The 20623-nt window shown below is 38.9% G+C and overlaps 1 protein-coding gene across 10 annotated transcripts in view; it reads right to left on the minus strand.

The window, feature by feature from the left end:
* Positions 1-20623, minus strand: part of PTPRM (protein tyrosine phosphatase receptor type M) — a 502188-nt gene that overhangs the window by 13361 nt on the left and 468204 nt on the right. For all 10 annotated transcript variants that reach the window (XM_075023029.1, XM_075023027.1, XM_075023025.1 and 7 more), the window contains 6 exons: positions 20277-20374; positions 8256-8372; positions 3439-3593; positions 3003-3138; positions 2247-2396; positions 1612-1785 (listed from right to left, as the gene is read on the minus strand). In XM_075023029.1, coding sequence (XP_074879130.1) covers positions 1612-1785; positions 2247-2396; positions 3003-3138; positions 3439-3593; positions 8256-8372; positions 20277-20374 — 830 coding nt within the window. The remainder of the gene's footprint in view (positions 1-1611; positions 1786-2246; positions 2397-3002; positions 3139-3438; positions 3594-8255; positions 8373-20276; positions 20375-20623) is intronic.

Genomic DNA, 20623 nt, shown 5'->3' on the forward strand with positions numbered 1-20623 from the left:
TTCTTTCAGAGACCACAGAAAATGAATCCAATGTGTTCTGGGGTACAGATGAAGACATGCAACACTTCATTTCTTTGTTTTGGTTTCAGCAAACTGCAACCAGGAGGTATCAATGCTGCTGGTACATCAGTCACATGCCTTCTATCCTACTAGTCCTGTCTTGATGGAAGTTGCATGCAGGTGAGAAATGCTCAAAGGGCTCTCCATTACTCCCTCACTTAGAAGCCCCAGCAGTTTTTTAGGGAAACCATTCTCAAACTCATTCTGATATTGAATAACAAAAATTATGCTTGCTACCCCTTTTGCTTGAAGTGAGCTCTAAAGGTATACATGAGGTGATCTGACTGCATCTCAACTGATGCAAGCAGAGAGGGTGAAACGCATCATCGTGCCTGCTGGAGACTGAGTGTGTAGAGAGAGGGACAAATGTCTGCTCTTGTCTGTCAGTGCAGGGATATTACAAGAGCCTCGTTAGGGTGCTTCAGGTGGAGGGCAACCCAAATCACCTCTTCCCTCGGACTCTTTTGCCCAGACACAGTTTTGGATCCAGCGCATTGTTTCATCAGTGAAGAAGGGAAGCATTTTCAAAGCAAATATTGAGGCACTGCTCTTTCTGAGCAGCGCTTAATTTACAGAACAAAACAGTACTAACTGTCCAGGAAAGAAGGCAACGTAATGGCAACATTTTAAATTGCAGATCAAGGAAGCTCTGTTCTAATATCAAATGTCATTGACCTACTGTGAGGACCTAGAGAAGTCACTTAAACTTCTGTTCTCAGTTTCTCTACATGGATAAACATAAAGGTAATACACCTACCTTTTCACAGGAGTGTTTTGAACTTAGGCTTATTTTAGGAAAATGCTTTGAGAACTTGGAAGGAAAGAAATGCAAAAACTGCTATAAACTATTATTACTCTAGATTCACTTTTCAAAAAGGCCATTTACAATGTGTTCATTCTTTACTAATCTCTGTTTTCTTGTTTATGTGTTTGACAACCATAATTACTATAGCTCTAGATTGTCAAAGATAGGCTATAAATATTTACAGACTGTAAAGGCAGTTTAAGTGTCTTTTTACTGATACTTTATTAGTAGGATTAGAATTACCGTAGATGCATTCGAAAAAGAAATCCACACACATGAAGAGGAACTATTCATGCAAACAGAAATAAATGGAAAGACTGAAGTAATGGCTTGTGTACTATCTTGTCCTTACAGACAATTATTTTTTTTTTGTTAATTACTGTTTAAATTAGAAACAAAGGGAACTGAAATATTGCTGCAAACCCTATTATCCTATTTAACTGCCTTAGTGTCTTAATAGGTTAACTTTTCTTCCTAGGCCAGATGGTTAAAAGTTCAAGCACTAGGGAGAAATCCAGATGCATTTGATTTATCAAAACTCCCTGACTTGCTCTTTGAGCACAGCTTTGGAACCTTGGCTGGGACATATCTGGGATCCTAAATATACTTGGGAAGTTTAAAGATTTTGTTTTTGGAAAACAAGCTAGAAGGATTTCAGTCTTATGCTGACTCCGCTTTCTGGCATTGCTGAGTTTGGAGGGCTGCTTATTCCTTTTTTTATTATTAATGATGTAGTGGAGACTTACATCCATCAGTGCAGCATTAATGTAGTTACTGCTCTCCCCATCTATTGTTATGAGGAAAGGCAGGCATCTGTCTGGAGGCAGAACATCCATACAGCGATTCTTTTCATGATTTCGTGGTAAAAGTGCTATGCTGCAGTCTTCTACACGCAGTGTCGGAGTCACCATATTTAAAGTCTTTCAAAAAGAGTAAACAATACAACAGAAAATTAACACAGCAGTGGAAGCATCCCAAAATATTTAAGAATTGATCAGCTCAGCATTCAGTTTCAGTGGGAATCAATATGCAGAGAAATGAAAACATACCACAGTCAGCAGGGTTTGGAAGCAAAAAATCCTGGAAGCATACAGATCTGAAAAGTAACCTCAAAGACAGCTGCAGAGTAATCTGCCTTCTGGAGAAAGGACAGCAGAAGGAATCGACAAACTTCCCTTGATTAAAAAGATTTTACTACTACCCCATTGCATTCTTTTATGATTTAGCATAATTTAACAGCAATTAGTGACATGTTATTTTCCCTTTTTTGCAGTCTTTCCCTCCTGGTCCAAAATTCACATGGTTATAAGCAAGCACTTAAGCAGAAGTCTTTAGTATAGCTGAACTGTATAGCTTCTAGGTAATGCTAGCCGCGACTTACCCTAAATTCCTCTTTGATCTGGCTGGAGTTAGTCTGAGGATCCAGTTTATTCATTTCATAGTAAACAGACCTAACTTGAGAAGCTGGAATAGATGTGTCACCACAAAGACAGGCTTCCAGGATAGCATCATGGATGAATACATACTGTTCCTGATAAAGCAATTAAAATAATTACTGACACAGAGAGCATAATTGCTCATATAAAAAGCATATGCTATTAGTATTTTGGTAAATAAAAAATAACAGCTAATATGGTTGCCACTAATTCTCTCTGACTTTACCAGCACTGAAGCAAGACCAGAAAGAACAACAGCAGTTCATAAAACTTTATCCCACTCATTTAGAAATTAATATAGAAGCATTGACTCAAACTAGTTACAAGTACAAGCAGAAGTGCAGTAACACTCCATAATAAAACTCAGAATGTTTCTGGTTTCTTCATTCCTCTGCACAGTTCTGTAGGTGCTATCACATAACTGAGCCTCAACAAGATGTACTCCAGAATGAATCCTTCCCAGAGAGGAAACACTCATGATTTTACTTTTTTTTAAAAACCACTGTGAACCTTAAGTGCAGCATAACTGTGCATTTGTTTGGGCAATGGTTCTTCAGGTTTGTGTGTGGATTATTTTCTGCATATGATTGAATAAACTATTCTCTGAATGGTGCCAACCACAAAGGGGCTCTAGTTTTATGGGCCAGAAGAATATTTTTTCCTGCAAAGCATAAGGCAGTATTCCAGTAGATTAACAATACCTCAGTCTGCACCATGTTAACTCTCCGAGACCGAAGCTCTCTCACACAATTGTATATGTCTACAACACCTTCTCTTTCTGCCATATCTAGCATGATGTCAATAACAATGAAGCATCCAGTTCTGCCAGCACCAGCACTAAAGTAAAAGAAGAGCACAGTTAATGTTCAGCAGTGTATGGAAAATGTAAAGTGTAAGAGTTCATCTCACAGGCACTTGATCAGTGGGATGATTACTGAAATGGAGCCTTGCATTCAGGCATTTGCAGGATTTCAGGCTCAGTTTTTCCATTCTTGTTTGTATTTTAGGTATTAAGTTATTGTGGGTAGAGCTCCAGCAGCTTTAGCAACCTATGCATGGATTACACAGTACAGGAGAAGCAAAAGTAGGTCCTGAGTTTAGTGGACAACACAATGGAGGGATTTCTGTTCTACCTACCTGCAGTGAACAACCAGAGGGCCAGCATTTGGTGGGCTCTTGGATTTGACCTGCCGTACAAATCCCAGCAGGCCTGTCGCATGGTATGGTACACCGTGGTCTGGCCAGCCAGTGAAGTGAAACTGCCGAATTTCTCGAATCTCATGAACACCTCTCTGTTGAAAAGTCAAGGGTTGAAAAAGAAAAACAAGCTGGAATGTGAAAAAAATTGAATGACAGACATCATAAGAATGTAACTTCAAAAGCCTAAGCCTTGCTGAAAAGCATCCACCTCCTACCCATACAATCTGTACAGACTGTTGGAGAGCTTTCTCATAGCCGGAGAGCAAGTTCAAAGGTTACATATCAACTGGTTTCAAAGTCTTACAACAAAACTGAGTAATTTAGCACTAGATTGGTTAGAAACCTTTAGCAACAAGATAGACTCTCATCTCTATATTTAAGCACTAGGTTGCTTTGAAAATTGTGGCCTTAAGATGCACGCAATGATCACAGAACAGGTCAGCAGCAAGGCCATGAACATATAGCACAGATGACATTTTTTTCCCCGCTGCTCTCCACAGGTATTTTGCTGCTGACTTCAGGGAACCACAGCTTCAGCATAATTTCCCTTATCATTTGTCTCCTTCATTGGTCTGAAAGAAACAGCTGAATAGTAAGAAACCTTTTTGCACCTCCAATCATAGGGGCTGTGTTTGTAGCCCTCCACATGCTCACCCTTTAAGTGATTTGCCACAGTCTACAAGGACATGGATATGGTGAGACAGGTATGAATGAGAAGCTGATCATGTAAGTAATTTCCCACATGACTTTCTGGAGCAGTCTGGATATTAGAGGTGTGTATGCTAAGCTTGATTTTCTTAGTGCTTGTATTTCCCCTTCCCCCTCTAAAAATGTAGCTGCCAGTATTTTATTCTCATTAGAAATCCACAGACCAGAGGCCATCATGCATATTTCATAAGCAAACAGCAAAATTATGACATATCATGTCTAGGCTGAACTAAATGTCAGTGATATTAATAACTGGTGGTTTACAGTTTTTCTTCTTAAAGATGTATTTCCTGTCTTGAGCTGGTTTGCATATAAAAGGTCTAATTCTCTTTGCATAATGAAATAATATAAACTTCCTAATTTATTACTAGTATGCAAATTAAAAGAGTCTAGGATATTCAGTGGTTGAGAAATTTTGGCTGTGCCAGTGCTACATGACTGAAGTGGGCTTGGTGTATCTTGGAGGCCTGATACTCTGACAGCTCAGGCTGGGGGTCTTTGGAGACTGGGCATTAGCTCAGAGGAATATCCACACTCATCTGCCTCGGCAACTGCGACACAAAAAGGAAGGCAAGGGAGCAGATCAAGACGATATGCAACACTGGTATAGACTGAGGAGATCACAGCCTTGCAACAGAAATGACCTTCTAGCCTAAAAAACAATTTTAAAACATATTGAAACCCAGGAATAGACAAAGTAATTTGCATTTTAAGACAGTCTAGCAAACACAGTAAAATACAATTTGGTCTCTGTACTCTGGGGATTAAGAGTGTGTTAGTTTACACATCTTTTTGCTACTGTAAGCAAGGCCTCCAACTCTGTAAATAGCTGTGCATAGGTGGGGCATCCATGTCGCAAACACTTTTTCATTGCTCATAACAACTGCCCACAATCCCCCAAGAAACAAAGATCCCATACAAAAAAAAATGCCATGACTATACAAACTGAGGACTGAAATGAATAACTCCCCACAAATTCTTCATGCTGTAGGCAGCCTTGATTTTCAAGCAATTTACAAAAAGTAAACTGCCCCTCCAAAATAATGTGCCCAGCTCAGAGTATGTCCTGTGTATCTTGTGCACTAGTTTTGAAAATGCTGTCTGTCATGCTGACTGCATTTTTGTCTATCATTGGTAACACTCAGCTACTAAGAAAAGGCTTTGCATATATGGTACTTTTATAATGAGTTGGCTTATTATACCTACAAAAGACTGATTTTCATGTCTGTAGCTTCCCTGCTGGTTTCTAAACCCAAAATAGCAACACAACTGCATGAATCATAAAAGCATATGCTCAGGTTGGAGAGACTGTTTTTTTTACTTTTTGTTTCAGCTGAAAAAAAGACCAACAGAAAATGGTGTACATTGCTAACAAATCTTAGGATGTTAAAAAATGCTACAAATACTTATGTTGCTGCTGTATGTTAGTCTCTGAGTAATTCATCTGAGCTAACTGTTGTGCTGTAAAGGAATTGCTCCAGAGGAGCTGCTTATGCAATCTACATAAAGTGTATCTAGGAAGTGGTCTTCAGAGTGTAACTTGGGGTTCAATTTTCTTAGCATTATCCCCCTACTCCTCAATAATTACCAAATAGCCATTTAAAACAAAACAAAACAAAACAATAGATTTATCTCCAAACAAATAAACTTCTTGTATTTTAGGAGCAGGTATGAGATGTTCATCCACAAATAGAAAAGATGGTCAGAAGGGACTTCTGAAGGTCTCCACTCCAACCTCCCATTCAGAGTGGGTCTGTGGCCAACACTAGATCTGTCTTGCTGAGCCCTGACGACCTCCAAGAATGGAGATGTCACAACTTTTCTGAGTAACCTGCTCCAGCACTGCACTATCCTCCACCTGAAGGAGTTTTTCCAGTGCAAGCCTTCCATGCTGCAACTTCTTGGCCATTGCCCCTTGTTTTGCATCCACTACCATTGAGAAGAATGAGGAGAATTTGGTGCCCCTGATTTTCTAAACATCTTTGAAGTACTTGCAGGTTGCAGTTAGATCTTCCTTACCCCTCCTCCTCATCTCTACCACACTGAACAAGGCCAGTGCTCTTAACCTTCCCTTGAAGCTCATATGTCCTACATCCTCAATCATCTTGGATGTCAGATATTGTCCCAGGATGTCACAGCCTGTACTGACACATGGGGTTAGTCCACCTAGGGTGCAGAACTTTGCATTTTTCCTTGTTGAATTACTAAAGTTTCTGTTGGCCAACTTCTTGCTGAAGTCCTTTGGAACTGAGGCTCCAATGTTCAGCATTTCAACACCATCCTTCACTTAGTATTATCTGCAGATTTGGTTAGGGCACACCCTGTCTCATCATACAGCTTGTCTTAGAGAGGCTGAAAAGTATCAATCCCAGTAGATCAGAAATACAAACTTGAGAGAATTATGGTGGAAGAGATATACAGACTTGACCTTCCAGTACCATTGGAAGAGTTAAAAAGTAGGGAAAATAGGGTAAAAACAAATGTACTTTACTCAAACTACACTGACACTGCTTTTAAAGGCTTACTGAAAAACTACCAACTATTAAAAAGCAGTGCCTAAATGAAATCTTTTCAGATGGAGATTTTTTTTAAGAAATAAAATGTTTAGTGCCTTTTATCTCTATCTGTTCTAATGCACTTATTCAAGACAGTTTGGTTATGTTCAACTGTAAAATCCTCTAGGTCTTTTTTTCCAGTCCCAGTTAAGAAGTGAAAAGCTAACATCAAAGCATGGGCTTAAAATTTGCAGAATAGAAATCAACTAGTGCTTCATCTACTTCAAAGTGCAGCCACTGTTTCATCATCTGTTTATTAAAACTATCTAAATGCAAGGAAACAACAGGCTTGAGTGAATTTGATGTACAATATGTATAGTGGTAAACATGATACAATATTTCAGTTCATTCAAACCACATAATTCTATTATCATTACCCGCAGGTTGCTGTATTGATGCATATTTAAGTATTAGATTGAAGAATAAACCAGGAAAAAATCTAATTCCTTTGTTACTGTGGATGTACGTACAGAGACCCTGCTGGGTCGTCTTTTCGGCAGTTTCATCTACCTATGTGCAGGATTCTTTGATGCTAAATACTATGTTCTTCAAAATCATAACTGAATACTATTTCATCATTAGACAGAACTAGTATATCACAGGTACTGCAACTAAATCAAAAGGAGTTTTCTGAGCTAATTAGTTGAAAATCTACTCATGGTGATATTGAGAGAACATTACTTCGGTGCACCATTAGGAATATCAAGTCTTCCAAAGAGGCCCTTTCCTTGTTGTTCTGCAACTCAAATAAGACTTGATACATACAACTAAAAAACCTCTGTCCTTTAATAAATTCCGAATAAAACCCCTGAACTGACACAAAATGCATGACACACTTCAGCATTGACTGACCCTGCTTGTTCTCATTTTCAGTAAGTACTTTATTTGTTAATTGTATGTTGTCCATATATTGTAAGCTGATTGGGAGAGCTACAAGATCTAGTAAGCATCAATCTAATGGCATTATTCTAATAAACAGTAATACAACATGCTGATTGGAACTCTCCATATAAAGATAGACTCCACATGAAAAATGAGATTTCCTTGAGAAGAAAATTAGTTTGTTACAACTATGTCTCCGCAGACCAGGAACACACTGGCCCAACAGGTAACAGTATTCACCATGGACTTCTGAATAATGGTGCACGCAGCCTCTGGTACAGACAGAAAATGATTGTGGGGAACATAAGATAGGAAAACAGCATGAATGTGTTTTCAATTGATTGCTGGGAGGGAGGCTTCGATTTCTCCTAGGAAGCAGCGTCACTTTTTCTAACTCAGGCAGGGGCCAACAGTGATGGAAAGCACAGTAAAGTTGCTGCATTTAAAGAAAAACACAGTTTACCGTAAGAGGGCAGTAGTCGTTTACCCAAAAAATAGCTACAAACCCGGGATGTCAGTCAGAAGATTTAACTTTCCCATGGTGAATCTGTGTATAAGTTGCTTAGGCAGATACCATTGTATTTGAGAAAACTGAATTTGGAAACTTACCTTTTCTACTGCAAATGTTCGAATCACATATTCAGCCAAGAGCTCTGTTTCTATTAGGGTGACTTTAATGTCTTTATATATATCTGTGTCATCTGGCCAGTATTTGCAGCATTTGACCTTTAAAAAATACAAAAGAAAGTAAGGTTCATTTATTTTAGAAGGTTCATACTGAATCCATTCTGTATTCTGTGCAATGATTTCTGTTTTAAAATGCAATCACGTGCAAAACAATCACATTTTCTGCACGTGGAAATGACTGATGTTTAAGGGACATTGCCTCTTCTTTTTTTAAGACAGCTTTCAGAGTTTCAGGTGAGATTTGTATTGTGGTTAGTGAAGTAAGGCAAATTGTTCGGAGCACAAGGGGTAATTATACCCTGCACAACTCAGTTACAGTAACTGTTCATTTCCTGTGCTTTCCAATGCAGGGTGTGCCCAGAAGGACAACTCCTACCAGTTTTTTTCCCACAACCTCTAGCTGCTGATTGGTCTCAAAAATATCTTCCTACCTTCTAAAATGAAAATGTGTTTTTCAGACAGGAAGGATTTTCTCTACTGTTAGAAAAGTATCTGTTTACTCAGATCAACTTTCCAAAGGAACTGATGAAAGGTCAAATCGCAAAACTCAACTGGGTGGTTGTGGGGACTGTATATGATGATGTAGATAGCTGACAGTCTTAAGAATTTTCTCCTTCCCAAGGTGGTGGGCGGGGAAGCTAACACATTACTTACACATCTCTTTTTTATTCTGCTCTATCACCATAATAGCTATGCTATCACCACTGCATCTAGCCATCGTCCAGTAGTGCAGTACGTGTTAAGAATAGCATCTGTTATATGTCTGCTGCCTGGAATGGTTTCTCTCTTTCTCTCACTGAAGGGAAAATTTTAAATGGAACTTTTCATACATGTAAATTTACTAGTTTACTTAAATATACACTTAAATGGGTTGGGTAAAAAACCCAAACACTTCAAATATTCAGTGGAAAACTGGTAGGAAAAAAAAATCACTTCACAACTGGTAGAGTATTTCTCAAACCCATTTTCATGCCAAAATATTTGGATTACTATCATGTCTAGTCTTAGCAAAAGGTAAAACGGATAAACGTGTATAAGCGTACAGCGAAAACTGTAATACATGATTTAATTGATTTATTTATACAAACTCCAGGTTCAGTATATAAAGGATTATGCAGAGTCAAACCTTGTCCTGTCACGTAGAAGAAAATACTTTCCTCAGAATTTGTTTCAAGTGACGTAGCTGATAATCATGTACCACCCCTCCTTACTGTCTGGACAGAACAGACGTCTTGCCACATCAAAGTAGTAACATGGAGTGATGAAATAAAAAGTTTGGGCAGGGTCAGTAGTTCTGACCCTTTTTCTGACTCTTTAGCAGGATAAAATTTACATCTGAATCAAACTGAATTGAAGGGCTGGGAAAACACAGCCCCACATCAGGATCCCCTTCAGAGAAAAAGAGTTAGAATCATAGAATCATTTAGGTTGGAAAAGACCTTCAAGATCGAGTCCAGCCATCATCCATGCCCACTAAACCACGTCATGGAGTATCCCGTCTACGCGCTTTTTGAATGCCTCCAGGGATGAGTTGCCTGGTTGTAAGCCCTGGCTCCCAGCCACAAAATTATATAAGCATCCTAACAGCTTATTCCTGCTTACACAGCTGATGGAAAGCTCCTAGAGCAGAGCTGAAGTTCAGGTAGCTATAAGCAGGTTTTTATTTATTTCTCTATGCTTGTCTTCAGACTTAGTAACAGCATTAGTATTGGCTAAGAAAAATTCTTTATATTCTTCACATTTCATCTGGTATTAAGCATGGTTTCAGGACAACCGGCAAACACCAGGTCATACAGTTCCCTTCCATAGCAAGAGGCTTGGAGCTGGGACACTGAACAGTCCTCCCAGTGCTCAGCACTCCTGTAGCAGGGGCAAGGGTAGCCAAACTGCTCCCCCCGCCCCTGCTCACCAGCCAGCAAGCTGACAGGGTGTCAGTGTGGGTGAGAAGGTTTCCACCAGCCAAGGGCCAAGCCAAGGGCCAATCCCAGGGTGCGTAAAAGGCAGGATCTCTGGCAAATGCGTATTCATCTTTAAAGCATACCTACCAGCTGTAAGCAGTGAACAACCATTTCAAAAGCATTAAGCATTGCTGCAAGCAGTTTAGTACTGGCTGCTGGTATCTATTGTTGCATCTACTTGATATTTATTCAGATCATATCTTGTTTGGATGTATTTCCCAAAATCCTCTGATAGAAGCTACGTGAAAAAACATTGAATGCTCATTGTTTTGTCTGTGTTGTTAAAATAATCCAGAAAATTCACATTGTTCAAATCCCTTACACCAGCAAACTGACCCTTTTATAGTCATTGCCAGGAACTCTCTGAAACAGGGTTTTCCTACCTATGACTAAGATGATTTTTTCGACTCTCCATGCAGAATAAGGCAATTCACACTGCCTTCGGACTGGAGCAGCCCACTAATGACCCCATCTCTGAAGCTGATTGCCTTTTCCTGCCTGTTCACTTACCCTTTCCATAGATGGAACCTGAACCACATGAAGATGGCCAATGCACGTAGGAAGGGAACAGCTGCAGTGGTGAACCTAGTCACAGCACTACTGATCAGCACGTCTCTTTGTTGCTAACTTTAGCCTTGTTTCTTTCTGGTGGGTGCCTGTCATCCTCAAAACAGCTCTAGTTTAGTAAAATAAACAATTGGGAAAAAACCCAACCCTGGCTGAATTAAATTGCTCAACCTTGAAGGAAAACGTGCCTGTTTCTAACTTGGTAAGTCTAGACAGTCTGGATTATGACTAAGAACTAGGGACATTTAGAAAGACCAGTTTAGAAGAACACAGTCTCCATCTTTTTACGCCTCAACTGTTGGATTTGCTTCCACTTTTTTTTAAACCTTATTTAAGATGATCCAGTGGAATAATTAGGGAAGCATTGAGGGATGTTGCACAGAAGTTATAGCCTTTCGTGCCTCATGCAGCTTGGGCCTGCCAGGGATTTCTTACTCTGCTGCACAGGGGATTTTGGGCACAGAGCAGACTGGACCTGAGCAGAAGGATCCATGACAACACAATTTCCTGAAAACTCACCCAAGTGGAATAGGGGCTGTAACAGCCATGGGAATGGTGCCAGAGCCGCAGTCAGAGCCACAGATCAACACTAAATGATTCACTCACTGAGAGTGGGGGGAGAAAATCAACACCCATCCACCCACCCCCCTTTAAATTCAGGCTTTTTTCCTACTTTTGGCTCTTGTTCTGCAATGCTGCTGCACGTGCTGAGCTCTAGACATGGGAACTCTCTGGACTCCTGATGAGCCAAAAGTTAAGTCAATGCTTAAAGACCAGTCTCCCATCTCCTTCAAGAGCTCTCAAATAAATGCGAAGGTGTCTTAAAGACAGAAGTAGATTAAATAGTGTAAATCAAAATCACACTTATAAATATTTATTGGATCAGGGCCTTTATTTGTACAAGCAAATAAAATTGCAACAAAATAGAATATGGTTTTACTCATCAAATATGAGAAATACTGTTGTAACATATGTTTGTTCATTTTTTCTTTTTAGCACAGCTTTGGCTACTGTGACTTGATGAATCTCTTTCCCTTTTTATAAACATTTGGTACATATTTTACAGACAAACCTAGTAACAGAAGGTTTAGCTAAATAATTGATACATGAATCCAGAACTGAATATTAAATGCATTAGATTTTTTTTCACACAGTTGCTACCATAACAGTAAATATCGTCCACAAAGTAGAAAACATAATTTTGAAATCTCATCTGAGCAGAACTATAATTGAGGGTTTGTTCCAATACACCCCACATTTATATCCTAACAATGTGCCAAAAAATACAGATGTTCATCACAAGATGAGATAAAAGGGTGGTTGCCAGACACATAATGAAAATGCTCTGTTTTAATCTATTCATCCCAAGGTACACTGTCCAATTTTTCCAAAGATGTTTATTTTATTAATAATTTTAGAAATTTGGAGAAGACAATTATCTACTCCCATCCCCTAGCTCCATCCCCCAGCAAAATAGTCTAATGTGAGAAACTAAGAATTAAAAATGACGGTGGAAAGTTGTTGTTGCTACTTCTAAATATAACAAACAATGTAGGCAGTGGATAGCTAATGAACACAAATTGTGACTTCCGAAGCTGTATATTTAGCCATTTGGCAATGTGACACATCTCGCTAAAGGCAGTATGAAAGCCAGGACAGTAATTCATTTACTCAGGGGTTTGGAATAGGAGGAGTATTACAGAATTAATGTGTGAGCTGGCTGTGAAATATACTTTGTAGTTTGTACAGAACAATTTAAATAACACTGATTATTCAAAGTTTCCAATTTCCTTTGATTCAGAAATATTCTTAGCAAAAAGGTGATATAACTGGCTATGCACTGCATGGATTGTCATTAGTGAAGAGCAGTATTATATATTCTAATTTAAAATTAATCCTGAACTAAGTAATGATAATAAGTCAGACATAAATTTTGAAATGAAACCTCCAGGATATAAAATGAAATAGCCAACCAAGCTCACTGGTGAAAATTTTTAACAGATTTTACAGATGTAGCTAGGATAACATCATATACTTTTATTTGGCTGACTGAAAGAAAAAAGGACATCCAATAATTTTATAAAACAACCTTTGACAGAAGATAAAACCCAGTCTTTCTTTTTTTCATTTTCTTTGTTTGCTTTTGAGCAAGTCAGTTAATTGATTTATACCTCATTTTACAGTTTTCTAAAAGAGGTATGGAAAAATATTGAGAAATACAACATTTAAGATACTGTTTGGCACCATCAGATGAATGGGTCTGTATAAAGGCAGCCAGAAGTCTTTATGTTGTTCACAGCTCCCAGAGGGGGAGAGACGTCTCCATGAATTTTACTAGCTCAGTCTAACTTCTTCCAGTGATGACTCAGAGATGATATAATTCTCCACCTTCTGCTGCCCTGTGTTGCCCCAGCAGCACAATCCTAGGCTGTCTGGTGGATGCACTCTCATCCAACTTCTGCCCAGAATAGCTGGCCTTCTGGACATGTCCAGTAGTAGCCATAAACTAATGCTTTCCACCTGAGGGAATAAGTGTGATCCCTTTGTTCTTAAGAATCAGGTATACTGTTAGCATGCCGTCAACCTGGTACCTTGGGTTAGATGAAATTAAGCTGACAGGCCAAACCCATGGTGTAGCCTTCCTTTGGCCATATAAATTAATTAGTCTAGAGGAACCACTTTAGGGTAAAGGTAACCCAAGGTAAAGCTGTTGTAGTGTTCCTGCCTCCTTTGCTAATACAAACAGAAGAATATGGATTCCTCTATTTCATTGCTTATGTTTAGCCATTTTTGTTTCTCACTGGTCATTTGAAAAGGCTGTAAATTAGTGCACCTTAGTACAGCACTTGAGGAAAAAAGGCTGAGCAGACATGAGAAGGGTGGTCCCATGCCAAGATGAATGATGGTTACAGGATTAGCTGGAACTCCTCAAAGCCTGTCTTAATCCCTTACACAACTGTGAAATCATGGGCATATTGCTCAGATTCTGTGCTCTGAGGACCTGATGTGCCTGCATCAGGCAGAACAGCCTCTGCTCTGAATCATGCTTCCATTCCAGGAGCAAAATCATGCCATTAGTTGAGCTTACAGAGTACTGCCAAGTTAGTGGATTGCCTTCTGACTCTAAAACCTGATCATCTGATGTTAGGTTAGAAAGCTCTACATGTTACTCAACTGGGTAAGGTAAAACTGTGTTGGCACCTCCAGGATACTTCTTCTTCACAGAGAGACTGAGAGATTAATTTCACAAGACTGCTGAGGTGAGGAGACTTGTGGTGATGAAGCCATTTTGCTAGCCCCGGCATTTCAAAGAACTTGAAGCCCTCTTTGCAGACTGCACTTATACTTGCATCCTACACCTTGGCAGCACTTCAGCAGCTAGCCCAACAAGGGGGTCAATGCATTTGTGTATCCTTAAACCTCTTTTATTTATTTCTCAAAGTGAGTTATCTCAATTGGATTAGTGATCATTAAGATATTAATCTGTTGATTAACATTCTTTGAAATATAGCTTTTACTGGAAACAAGAACACATCAAAACACTGAGAGCTGAAACGATGTCTGCTTTGAGTGACATGGGACAGTGCTGAATGCTTGTAGGTTGATGTCCTGTTTGATGATGCTAACATTGCTAATCTGGGGACATCTTTATTAAAGATGACAAAGAGTCCTTCCTTCTCTTTCATGAAGAACAACAGCCAATTTTTTTCCCTAAGGGCTCCTCCCCTGCTACACATAATGGAGTAATGCCAACTTGTTATTTCTGGTTAGAAGTCTAGAAAGCTGAAATCTGTTTTGATGACTACAAGGGTTTGCTGACTTGAAAGATTAACAGTAGTTTTAAATTACAATTGTTTTCTTTCTTCCTCATTGATACTCCGTAAAAGTATAAACTCTACTCTATCCAACAAGAGATACTGGAATTACAGTGAAACCAAAAGTATAATAATAAAATATATAATAACATATATGTACCATAAGCACAGGTCCCAGGTTTTTTGGGTAAACATAAGAAAAAAATTTTCTCTAGATGGGGAAGGACACTATTTGTAGGATTTAGAGCTGAGACTAGAATTACCTAGAGGTAGGGAAGGGTTTCATACAGCAACCTTTTCCCCTCTCATTTATAAAATGTGGTTTCTTTCTTTCAGTAGAAAAGTTAAAATGAAATTTTAGTCACCAGTATGCATACAAACTTTTTGGCACACTGCCTAAGGAGCACTAGTGCCAGTATCCTGAACTAATTCCAATGTAGGTAATTTGGCTTACTACATTTAGGGGCAGTTTCAATTAGATAGAGTGTTCTTCCATTTATACTAACCACAAATGTGCTGTTTGCGAGACATGTTAGAAGAGTTACTGTGTTTCACCTCTGCAATATCTCTGTAATAGGTCATCTGAATCTTTAATACAATGTGAATTTACCTTTTGTTTATTAGAGGGTTCTTCTGCATGGAAGATTCTCAAAACTTGTAAAATGTGTAAGTGCAAGCTTCGTAATAGCTTTGTGTCAAAAAATTCCTTTTTTAGTCTAAGAATAGGTGGCAAGTCCATTGGAAATTTCACACAGTTTTTATATTGCTGGAATTTCCTATGAAGTTGTTGTTTGGTTCTTGCAATAAGTTTTCAGTAAGAAGTCTTTGGACAGGGCTTTATTTGGCAGTTTTTCTTGGATGTCTAATGTGTGTCTATAACAGAAACATCATCAGGTGGATTTGAAGAAGATCTGGTTCAACATAAAGACTTCTGGGTTTTGTTTGTTAAGAAAACATATTTGTATCTGTTTTAGAAATGCCTCTTGAATGCTGACCAAGGCTGCACATTGTAAGCACCCAAGGCCCAAGCACATGCACATATGACTGCTTACGGCTGGGTCCACACAGTCTTTCCTGAGAAGAACAACTCTTTTCTGACAGATTTTATCTTACAACAGGGAATGCTTTTTAACCAGACAGTATCAAGGAGATATTCCCTCTCCATCAGAAGACCATTGTATGGGTGTCCTCACTGTCATGTGGACCCTAATACTCTTTTAAATATGAAAAGTCAGAGCCATCAACATTTTTGCCGGAAGGCAGATGAGAGTGCCATGTATGTAACATGTCAACCACAGGCCAGTAAAACAAGCAAAGGAAAAGCTGAGCCACCACTGTGTTCTTTCTTTTCCCCAATACAGATACAGCCCTGCCGGCTCCTGGGAGGGAAAAGTCACCCAAGAGTGTGAGATGGCTATCAGGAAAGCACAATACTCCTGAGTGGTAAGATGGCAGTCAGAGGCTGTTTCAGTAGCACTAAGGCATGCGTGCAGGCATAAGGGCTATTTACCAGTCTATGGCTGACCTTCATTCCCCTGTTTGTGTCACTTCCACTCTGCTGTAGTCATCCTTGCCTCCCTTCAAAAAAAGGGTCTTTTGTGTACTTATTGACACTATTAGCACTGGCTGTTTTCTAATTCTGATAATAATTGAGAAACTCTAATTACTGTAATTACTATGCTCCTGGGGTGAGGTTTTATTTTTTATAATTATTTCTAGTGATTTTTTTTTGTAAATACTTTGTTACATTAATCATGAAACCTTGCAGCACATTTATATATCAACCACCCCCACTGAATTTCATCAGTGCATTTCACCATTTATTAATCAGATATTACTAAATTTCTTGTGCCTCCAAGGAGTAGGAGAGAAAGTGACTACTGACAAATGACAAATGATGTGACATGCCAAGTTTGATTCTGCCAATGAAGCATTAGTACCAGCCCAACAAGAGCAAAGATGGAGGTGACAGCTAGATGGCATATTTTAATATATTCTAGATCTTCCCAATGTAACTCTTTAAAGAAGAAAGAGATGTTTCAATGTGTTCAAACATCGGAACACTTCAAGAAGCAACCTGAGACTTTGGCCGGTACATAAAGACCTTGATCAAGCACCCATTGCTTACTACAGAAGGACCCAGGTCTGTCTTTTGGAGTCTGTATTCAAGAGCAGTCTCTTGGAGTAAGCAAGATGTTCTCTTGTGTCTATTTTCCAATCACCCCTACACTGGTGGCATAAAAAGTTTTGTTTCCTCTAGAATAATCTACCAGATTATGCTAAGTCTCTCAGGAAAAGATGTCTGAAATTACACTACTATCTTCAGTTGCTCTACCACTTACAAACATGAGCACGGGGGCCTCTTGCATTAATATAATCCAAAATACATTATTTTGAATAGCTTGTGGTCACACCAATATATTTTTATGAGTCTTGGTTTTGCTTGTTACATGTTAGTGTGTGGTACAGAAAATTCTGATTCTTGCACTAAAATGTAGGTATATTATACCATTAGTTACCTGTCATTCCCTTTTTGTGAACTTCTTTGTGAGTGGAAAGTTGTTGACCTCAGCATGAAGAAGACAGAGACTTTTTTCAAGGCTGCTTCAAGGGCTGCTTATTTGGTTTTTTTTGGTAAAAGTTCTTATGTCAACCTAGGCCAATCTTAACTAAAACCCACTTCATCATCCATTATCAAAGAACTGTTCATGCAACTCAGCAATGATTTTTCTAAATGACTGTGAGACCTCATTTAGATTTTTAATAAACAGTCACATTCTAATGAGGTCTTCATAAAACTGACTAAATATGTTTAGAAATCATTAGCTTAAATTACCAGTACAAAAGTCTCCTTAGGGAGCCCTGCAGATTTTGTGATAAGACTTCTGGCAGATGGATTAGTATAACAGCACAAGTGAGTTCTGAATTTCCACACAAGCAGTGTAAATGTGAGTGACTGGGTAACAGGCTACTAGATAAAGAGCTAAATGTCCCTCAGGTAGGTTCATTAAAGAGAGAAAACAATCAAAACACATTTCTGTGCCATTTAAATACCAGGTGCACAGCAGTCTGCAGGTGCCAGAAACACTGACAAGGGTCCCTCGCTGGAACACACAAGAGCTTAAAGGGATGTATGGTTTTGACAAGTGTGCCTCAGATAATGACAGATATTGGCAGATGTACCCTGCTGGAGGGTAATGTGGGGACTGAGTCATTTGCAGCAGGTGCTTGCATTAGGGACAGCCTCATGGTGATTCCTCCATCTGCAATTAACAGTCCTGCTACATAACGCTCCAGGGCAAGAAGCAAGTTCCTAGCACTGATTTAATGACTATCCAGCCAGTCCTGGTAAACAAATACACATACGCCCCCTCAATGATTAATTCATGAAGGACGTACACTGTGTGGCAAACATGTTAAATAGATATTCCTCTTTCCTGAAAATACAAAGGAATTTTCCTCCTCAGCTTACAGTGGGTCAAGAGGGTAAAAAAATAAAAATAATACACCCCTGTAAATCTTATACCAGCAATAGCAATTGAAATAGAAAAACTCAAGTTTGGGAAGGTTACAAGGTTTGCCCTGCAGGAATGCTACCAAAAGGTCCATTAAAATCATTACTAATCAAGGTGGCACAGAGCTTGTGTTAGGGGTTGTGGGACAGATGGTGTGTTTGTAATACGCCTCCTTGTTGCTGATGGTTCCAGCTCTGGGAGTGGGACAGAAGCACCAATTAAGGAGTGACTGCATTGTCCTGTGGCTCATACGATCTCATTTCCCTCAAAAAACTCATTTCAATTTCTGCTCTCTGATCTCACCTATGTTGGCCTCCAGAGAAAGTGAGAACTAAGTCATTTCTACCACTGCCAGAAACAACAAAGCCACAGATCTGTATACCACTAGGACTCTTGCACCCTGAAGAAATCTCCATGGTGGCACAAACTGTTGCTTGCTGCTAAGGGAAGGTGCTGCGTACCTAAACGTTGTGAGCTGAGGCTGCCAACACTGGCACCAAGACTGGCGTCTCCCCGGCTGATACCTGAGAGTTCACTCTGATGCTTTCAAATACTGACTGTAGGAAAACAGTAAGTGCAGTATGTTATTTTTGTTCTAACGCTTGTTTATCCATACCCTGAACACATCCCTTTTTAAGTTGTGTGCTTGGGTACTTATGAATGTGTATAAAGCTTTAACGAAGAGGTTTGCTGAAGAGCTTCCTATTCTTACAAATCTATCCATTTTGAATTGATATGTGACAATCCAACTATTTCTACCTTTTTCCTCACTCAAGGGACTGAATTTTTAAAGTGGCCTCCATGATCGTTTTTTGTCTCTGCAATTAGTTGTACATGTGTTCCTGCAGTAGGTGTTAACTGCAGTCACAAATCCCATCTTTTTTATATCTAAAAATAATACTAGCACTTGATCTGTTGGCAGGCTTGGGCACACAGATATCTAAATGCTAGGATTTATATTAACAATTGACAAAGAACATAAGGAAGAATGTATTGAGATTGTAAAACTGGACTTGCTAAAAAGGACACAAGATCTGACACTTTGACTCACGTCACATAAACAGTGCTCTCTACTCTTATGCAAATGCCACAGGGCAGAGAGGTACCAACCACTCCACCAGCATGAAATTAAAAACATCTCTTAAAACCATGTGGCTCACACCAAGACATGTGCACTTGATGTCTTATTTCAACACTTCAATTTGCAATAATTGCAGTAGTTGCAATAAAAGCAGTGGGTTTTTTTCACACTAAATAAAAGCTATATGCCCAGTTCCCAAGCAAATTTTCTTGAAAAAACCCATCCGAGATGAGAACTAAGACACCAGTGCATAGACAAAGCAGTAAATTGAAAGAGTTATTGAAGGTTGTGAGAAACAAAGAAAATGGTTCCATTCAATACTTGTTGAAAACGAAATTAGCCACAATGACTTGAGTAGGAGGCCTACTTTAGAAATTATCAAGCAATGAAAGAAAATTACACTGTATCAACCAGGTAACTCAAGCTTTCCTTTACTACTCAGCTCCTGAAGACAACCTCTTGGTCAACAAATTTAGTGTACAAATAAGTAAAGCTAATTTTTTCTGTTTTAGTCCAGAAGGCTTACAGGAAGGAAAACCCAAACAAACCAGGTTGATCTAGACTAATATACTATGAAGAAGATGCAGTTTCATAGTTTAACTACTTTTCTCAGAAATCTGTTTCAGAATTACTCCCCCTCGGTCTCCCTTAAAAAAAAGATGAAACAATACCTTGTTCTGTAACCAATTCTCTGGTTTCCCTTAATAGAAATGGTATGTCTGAAATACATATACAAAGATATAACACTTTCCCTCTTTGGCAGTCTTTACAGGCTGTGCTGTACAAAATGCAGCTTTATCAGTTACTTTTTCATTGTGCTAATGTTATCAAAGCCAAGCATCTAAGGCATGTTTAAAAATAATTGATAATGAACCTCTTAGCACAGGCAGTGATAAATATTTTATGTGCCATACTCGTTATATAAGCGTCTTGTTAGTCTGCTATTTAATTTCCAAAAGCAAACACCTTGGAAGTTTTTCATCTTTTTAAGTACAAAAATTACTTACCCTTCCCACTTCTACGAGATTAGTAACCATGACTATGCTGGCTGTGTTTTCATGCCATACCATTCTCCAAAAGTCATATATTGTCTCCTGCATTGGTCCTGAAACAATAAATCAAAGGAAAGGTTACTATCTGAAAGTCTCATGACTGAAAGCTTTTCTCTGGGGAACTTTGAGAAACTGTGCCTATACACATATATTCATATCACTATCATATTTTTCATTTAAGGTCAATTTCTTTTCTGTCATCCCACCTATCTGCATTTAAGTATTTTTCCCCTGAAATAGTGCTCTGAAAGAAAGTTAGTTCTCCAACATTTAGGTATTTATCTCTGTAATACCCAGAAGTG

Source organism: Buteo buteo, chromosome 3 (assembly GCF_964188355.1).
Source record: "Buteo buteo chromosome 3, bButBut1.hap1.1, whole genome shotgun sequence".
NCBI lineage: Eukaryota > Metazoa > Chordata > Aves > Accipitriformes > Accipitridae > Buteo > Buteo buteo.